A 7,830-nucleotide genomic window follows, 5' to 3' on the forward strand; every position below is an offset into this window, starting at 1 on the left:
TTCTGCCCAACCATACTAATTACACACTTGCTCACCTTACTCAATGAGGAGCAGAGAACACTTACCCACGTGTGTGCTGTTAACCAAGTTTTATCAAAATATTAGAACCAAGGAAATAAAGTTCAGTAACTAAACACTGAACAAAGTAATGCAACAGCTATTTTTTAAAAGGAAATAAACTGTTCCACTTTTAAATTACTGTTTTTTAAAAGGAGATTTTATCAAAATATTAGAACCAAGGAAATAAAGTTCAGTAACTAAACACTGAACAAAGTAATACAACAGCTATTTTTTAAAGGGAAATAAACTGTTCCACTTTTAAATTACTGTTTTTTAAAAGGAGGAAGAGGAAAAGCCCCTTTTTCATTTCAGATTCAATTCTCAGTAAGCTCTTTATAAATTCAGAACTCCAGTGTTCATGACAGTGTGACTAATTAGTATATCTAAGAGAAGACCTTTCACTTTGAAGGTTTAACCACAATTCTCAGGAAGCTAATTCAAGTAGCACCTAAACTTTTTTAATAATTCTGACTACCTGTTACAATTTAGTAGGTACGTATGGACAAAACTCCTACCCTTCCCTCAAACTCTAGTAGGAGTTCACTGTCTTTACCATCTTTTACTGCTCTGTTCTTCTTCCATCATAGGAAAACATTTATCTGAAAGAAGATGCTGTGGTTTGAATTCATATAAAAACTTAATCTCCCCAATGCAATAATATTAAGAGACAGGGCCTCTAGGAGGTGATTAGGTCACAAGGGCTCCTCCCTTGTGAATAGGATTAAGACCCTTATAAAAGAGGTTTCACACAGCCTTTGGCCCTTTTTGCCTTTGCATCCCTTCTGCCATGTGAGGATACAGCATTTAGAGACTGGGCCCTCACCAGACACCAAACCTCAAACCTGCTAGCACCTTGATCTTGGACTTCTCAGCCTCCAGAACTGTGACTAAGAAAGAAGAGCTCTCAGAAGGTGCAATATTTCACCAGGCCCTTTAATTTTTCCTATAAACCAAAATAAGGAATGAAGGAAGGAAGAAAGGACGGAAGAGGGGAGGGAGGGAGGGAAGGAAGGACAAAAGGAAAGAAAGAAGGAAGGAGGGAAATTCTATCATGAAAATGGGATAAATATCAGTGATGGAAAAAAAGAGAAGTTTGTTTATTTTGAAATTATTTTAATTTAGAAATAGAAAATATCTTGGAAGAAAAAAAGGAGAAAAACAAAATACATAGGCAAATTTTTACTCCATGAGTTCTCAACCCCTCACTTGTTCATCAATCCCGAAGATGAAAAACACTCTTCCAAAAATTATTCAGCCACCACTGTAAAGGAAAGGAAAATAGTCATTTTTTAGCATATATAAGATCTTAACAATAATAATTATTTAAAATGTAAAATGCTATAATTTTCTGGAATTAAAATCAGTTACTTGAGAACCACACCTCACTTTACCCAAAGACAGCATAAAAGAAAGGCACACTGAACTTTAAAATCTTGGAACCAAAAAGGTCCTTAGAGATGACACGGCTACTGCAAAAGGTGTATTTTAAAAGTCACAATGTTCATTTGGGAAATGTCATTTTGGAACAGTCTAGCATAATGTGTTTCTGAACATGGTGAAAACTATAAATTACATGACAGGATGGCTAGTAAGTTTTTCCATTTAATACACAGCTAACAAACCAGTTGAAAATAAAAACTGCAGATGAGCACAGTAGCTCTCAACCACTATTATCTTACCCTAATCACTCAAAATACTGCTTTACTCTTAATGAAAACAAAAATCACCTTTTCTAGAGAAGAACTTCTAAGTTTTAAAAGCATAAACATTAAAACTGGACAGTCAGATATACATTTTAGTCGTATGATAAACAAAAAGTAATTTCACTAGTAAATGAAAATCATAAAATACCCCAAATATATAATTTAATGCTAAGTATTTAAATCTTATATCAATAAACTGTATTGCTGTAACTAAAACACTAGCAAATGAATAACTCCTTTAAATTACAATACTGTGGATATTAATTTTGAATACTATAATTGTAAAGAAAAAAAATAAGGAAAAACATATGATAATAAGGAGAAGCCTGTAGTTATATTTCCCAAACTATTATCTCAAAATGACTTAAACTGTGATTTATGCTCTTTTAAGTTAAGAAAAAGAAGATTTCTTTCAGTTTTACAGCTGTCATGGCATAACATAAGAAGAATATGTTTTCTGTAGCTTTCCTCACAACATGTTTTCTTTGGCCTTCACTTTAAAGTAAAAAAAAAAATCAAAAGACAGATTTTAAACTCCTTTAACACTGAAACAATTTTTTGTTCAACCAGAAGAAAAGTTTTCTAAGCCACTAGCTTCCAAAAGGTTTCCTATGCTGCTCTACACTTACTAGCCAAAACACTCGAGTAAGTTAGTCTCTCCAGGCCTCATCTTCTTCATGAGGATTAAATGAGTTGACTCACATAAAGGAGGAACAGTTCCCTGGCACATGGTAAGTTCTCAATAAACATTAGTCATTATTATTCTTATTACCATCGCCACCATTAGAAAAAGGTATAGAGCCTGAAGCTGTTCACTTAATTCAACAAACCCTTATTCAGTGCTTTTAACAGATGCTCTAAGAGAGCACTGAACTGGTTCTTTAGAAGAAATATGTAACATAAATAAAAAAACATGTTTGCCTCAGAACTCATTATCTATGTGAAAGACAGACATATCTCAGTACGACCCAAGGCAGACAGTAATTTCTGGCAAGAGAGATAAAAATATAGTGCTATGTGAAGGTTAGGGAAAACATCTGGAAGGTGTTTATACCAAATATATGCTGTTCTGGAGAGTAAAAGTAAGAACAAGGAAGGGTGATTATCATCAGAAACAAACTCTGTATCAAAGAAATGCTTTGTATCAAGTAAACCAGTCCCATGATAGAATGGGAAGCAAGAAGAGCAGGAGTCTTCACAGGACTGTATTCCATTCCCCTTTTCACTGACTAGGCAAAATGCAGCCCACAGACAGTCTCTGGGTTTCCTAATTCTACTTCAGTGTTCTCCCCAGGACTCCACAAATCCACAGTTAACATTTCTCACTAGAAAAATAAAAGGAATTTCTGAACTGATAAAGATTTGAGTGACTTGGTCCTTTCCAGCTCTAACTCTTCATGATCCTAAAATCTCGCTTTGTGGCACTTCTGCTTAATAACTATGGTAACCTACTTAAGAAATCCATCTACAATATGCAGTCAGTCACTCATCATTTAAAAGACAGCCTCCACCAGTATCAGAGATAAAATATCTAGTATTTAAAAGATTTACAGTTTAGAAAGCTTTTCTAAATAATTGCATCAAATTTGCCCATCCCATAAAATAAGCCCAACAGGTATTACTAACCTCCAAATGGCAGATGGGGCTGAAATATTAAATGAATACAAAATCATAGTAAATAAGTATAGGTTGAGCATCCCTAATCCAAACATCTGAAATCCAAAATGCTCCAAAATCTGAAACTTTTGAGTGCCAAAATAATGCTCAAAGGAGATGCTCGATGGAACACTGTGGATTTCGGATTTTTGGATGAGATGCTCAACCAGTATGTACTCTGCAAATATTCCAAAGTCAGAAAAAATCTGAAATCTGAAGCAGTTCTGGTTCCAAGCACTTCAGATAAGAGACACTCAACCTGTACTGGAACTCACACTAAGTCCTTAGACTAAACAGAATTACCTAAAACTGACTATTGTCTAACTGCTCAATGCCATAAGGTGTCCCAATGACTTGTAAGAATTTTAAAAGCAAAAGCATTTGGAAAAGAATAAAGTGATCTCAATGTTTCTCAGCCTTTTCTCCTCCTCTCTAATCTACCTAAAGGTTATGATGCCCTCCCATTCGTATCAATGGCTCATTACAATAACAACTTCCATTTAAGTTCCTTCCCAAATTGTTTTTCAGGGCCTTAAGTGACGTAAGTCATGAATCTTTACGATTACCCAAGTAAGAACTATTATACTCATTGAATAAACTGGGCACAGAGAGGCTAAATAAACCAACCAAAGGTCGTGACAATTGTTAAGTAACAAGAAAGAGGATTTGAATCTAGGCAATTTGATTCTAACTCTGAAGTCTATCATAATAGTGATTTTCAGATGAAGAACATTTCCTCTGCAACTTAAAAATCAAAAGATATAGCATAAAGAGGACTTGGGTTTGAACATTTGTTCTGTCACTGAATACTTGCCTTGTGACATATTGAGTATCTTCAAGTTATTTCCCTGACTCTATAAAATTTTATTTATTAAAGAAAATAGTGCCTAGGTCAGAGAGTTGCTATAAAAATTGTGTGTAAGATATAGAAGCACTTTGGATTTCTAGATAACAAATATTAGTACATTTTAATAGCATTAAAAAGTCAATAGATCTACCTGTGTATTAATGAAATAGCAGGCTAACTGTCAACTCAAATGGCTTCAATTTTCATTCAATTCTAGATACAGTCTATTTCAGAAAGTTTACTTACACAATGATGTTATTAATAGGAATATTATTAATGAAATAGCAGGCTAACTGTCAACTCAAATGGCTTCAATTTTCATCCAATTCTAGATACAGTCTATTTCAGAAAGTTTACTTACACAATGATGTTATTAATAGGAATATGGATCAATTTCACAAAGAAGCCAATGAATCCCATTATAGCAAATCCTATTGCTGTTGCCATGGCAATCTTCTGGAATTCTGCATTTAAGAACATAAATCTACATTATTTTTTCTGCGCTGTCACTGAAAGTAACATGAATGAACTTACTGGTGTACATTTCTCCTGATTAGTAAATACTTTTTCTTTTAAAAAAATTATGTAAGACTATTAATAGTAAATAACTTGTTTAACAGGTTTTTTAATTTCCACATTTTGTTGACACTAAGTCTTCTTAGCGAATAACCAGAATATCCACCCCCTCCCCCCACCACCAAAATCAAGGATGGAAGAAATACAAGAAAATTTTTTTCTTAAAAAAATTTCAAAGTAGTATTGTAATTTTTATTGTGACATATTGATTATAAAGGCAGAAACATAAATTTTTTGGTACATTATAAACAATGGGTCCAGTGTCTTTGATACTATAAAACCAAAAATAAGGTTTGAAAAATCAAGTTGGTTGAGCACAATTTTACAATAAGGTTTCAGATCCAGCAATGTTCAGTTTTATGTTATTTCTTCAGGGAAGCTTTCCCTGACCTCCAGACTTGGTTAGTCTTCCTATTGTGTGTTGTCAGACCTCCTTCTAGTTATTTTTCATAATATTTACCAAGGCAGTAATCAAAAAATGTAAATTGCATTTACTTGTTTATGCCAGTCTCCCTGATAGATTTTAAGCTCCATCATGTTTTAGATATTATATTACATATACAATTCAATGTATTATATTCTCTATTTTATTCGCAGCTCCTACCTCAGTCAATGTAATGAATAAAAGTAGACAAATCCTGGTGCACCTTTAAAACATGAATCGTGATGAAAAATAAAATTTCTAGGTTGGCAACAAATACATTGTTGGTTTCATGTTAAGGTTTTGTTTGTTGAGGTGGGGACAGGGCAGAGAGGACTCCAAATATTTGGGGTGGGGGGCGGAGGCAGGTCAGTACAGGGATCGAATCCTGGATGTTGGTGTTATCAGCACCACGCTCTAACCAACTGATCTAACCAGCCAGCCCTCCAAAGATCTTTCAAGTGTAAATACTAAAACTCTAAAGTCATAAAATAAGTCTAACTCAAATGCAAATGGAAAATAAGCCTGTAATAAATAATCTTACACCATCTGTAAACATAAAAACCAGAAAAATTTAGACAACAAAGAGTGTACAAAATTTAAGAAAAAGTGACATTAAAAAACAATAAAGCAAAATAAATCAATAAAAATGTTGATGAACGTATGCAATGGTTATTAATCAGGAAGACATTAATCAAATAAAAGCCTTAGAAAATGCAAAGAAACTTTTTCCCTCATGTTTAAGCTATTACCTTTTCTATCAGGTTTGGTGCATCTCTTCACCAGCCGAATAGAGTCTTTCACAAACTGCCGACTTGGCTCAACAAACTGCATTACTTGATCCATGACTGCCTGTTTAAAAAAACAAAGAATAAAGATACTCACAGGTATTACTTACCACATAGCAAGGACTTGCTCAGTTACATCAAGATATAAATAAGAGCAGCCATGAATTTGTGCCTGATATGGGTCGATTCTGTCTCATAAAATAAAACAAAACAAAAAAAAGCAGACTGCAAAGCCTAGATTGATATTACATTTTGTAAATTCCAGCAAAGTATCAGATGAAAGGCAGTAAGAAAAGCACAGGTGTTAGTCATATTATTCTCATTAACAAAGGACCACATACTCTTTTATTGAAGGGCTATCTTTATCAAAAGGTTAAGCAATTCACAACATATCCATTCCTTATCCACTTTGCAGTCCTCTCACTATTCCTGCTAAGGCGCTAACAATGTTGGGATCCAACAATTATTTTCTGTACTTTATTTTAAACTATCCAGAAACCAAATGTCTAGTGCAGTGAATGTCAACTGTAGGGCTGCAAGAGCCTAGAATGGAGGCAAATATGGATTTCAACCTGATTGTTCTAAAACATGCCCAACCATCATATTTAGAGAAGTGTGGGATGGACAGAGAGATAAGACTTTTCCCAAACCACAAAGACTGGCTAAAGCAAGATTCTGAGAACGTGCTAGCTAAACTTCAAACCATTAGGTTTGAACACATCTTTCAAGGAAACAGGGCTGTACGTTTTAATATATAGGATCTTTTGGGGAATCTCTTTTTCGATAGAAATGTCATGCAATCTTAGATAGCTCTGAGAGCAGAGATATAATAGCTAATGAGGCCAGGGTTTTACTCGTATTTTACTCTTTTCACTACCCAGATGGCGGTTCGAATCACTGGCTACCAAATGTAAACCCTTCTACTACCCAGTTTCCTCTCCTAGGATAGGCGGTGGGCAATTAAATGGAATAATGCATATGAAACACTTAAAGTATACTGTACTAGGAATTCTGCAAACGTTCTGGGACCAAAAAACAGTAATGCCTGTTTTCTCAGTATTTCGTTTAACTCTGTTTTTGAAATCCAAGGGGCTTAAACTTTCATAAGTAATCATGGATGTCGTGATGAAAGCTAAAAATTCTTACTCCAGAAAAAGGCACAATACACAAAACACCGCACTCAACGTCAGGCAGGAAGATTCAATAACCCACTACGATCTCTTGATCTAGAATCCAGACCAAACCTCCCACTTCACATCCCGGGAGCGGTGGCAGGGACGGGGCCGAATACACCTCTTCCAGGACGAAGCTCGGCACGCACACAGCCACCCCGACGGGACGCCGGCGGCGGGCCACCGTCTCTGACTACGGCACAAAGGACGCTGGATGCCCCAAGACAGGAACAGCCAGGCGGAGGGGTGGCAGAAGATGAGCAGCGACAAGGCCGAACCAGGGGCCGGAACTCTGCGCCGAAGGCCCGCTGGCCGTCCCAGGCTCTGCCCCGGGAGGCCGCGGTCCCGGGTCACTGCTCCTGCGAGGACCATTGGTTCTTTCGTGGAGGCCTCAGTGCGCAGGCGCGGCGGCTCCGGAAGCGGCGCTGGGACCGACGGGTCGTCGGGTCAGGGCGTCGTCAGCCTCCCGCTTTCGGAAGCGCGCTGTAGCCCTTCCGCCCCAGCCGTTCCCTTCCGTTCACAGCGGGAGCCACCACCCACGTACATCTCTTCGCTGTGGATCCCGTGTGATGGGAACGGTGCTCTTCGGCGTGTGTGTCCTGACTGC

The 7,830-nt window shown here is 36.8% G+C and overlaps 1 protein-coding gene across 3 annotated transcripts; it reads right to left on the reverse strand.

The window, feature by feature from the left end:
* Positions 1–1,156: 1,156 nt before the first annotated feature.
* SEC61G (Sec61 gamma subunit) lies at positions 1,157–7,541 on the reverse strand. Of its 3 annotated transcripts, none has more exons than XM_008593844.1 (4): positions 7,296–7,541; positions 6,016–6,115; positions 4,628–4,730; positions 1,157–1,321 (listed from the first exon to the last, which is right to left on the reverse strand). In XM_008593844.1, exons 2-4 carry the CDS (start codon positions 6,107–6,109, stop codon positions 1,312–1,314), a joined length of 207 nt encoding a protein of 68 aa, XP_008592066.1. In that variant the 5' UTR covers positions 6,110–6,115; positions 7,296–7,541; the 3' UTR covers positions 1,157–1,311. The 3 variants fall into 3 exon arrangements, with proteins under 3 accessions (XP_008592066.1, XP_008592064.1, XP_008592065.1); XM_008593842.1 differs by having other exon boundaries at positions 7,198–7,368; XM_008593843.1 differs by having other exon boundaries at positions 7,345–7,363.
* Positions 7,542–7,830: the final 289 nt, after the last annotated feature.

This window comes from Galeopterus variegatus, unplaced genomic scaffold, assembly GCF_000696425.1.
Source record: "Galeopterus variegatus unplaced genomic scaffold, G_variegatus-3.0.2 Scaffold9737, whole genome shotgun sequence".
Classification (NCBI taxonomy): domain Eukaryota; kingdom Metazoa; phylum Chordata; class Mammalia; order Dermoptera; family Cynocephalidae; genus Galeopterus; species Galeopterus variegatus.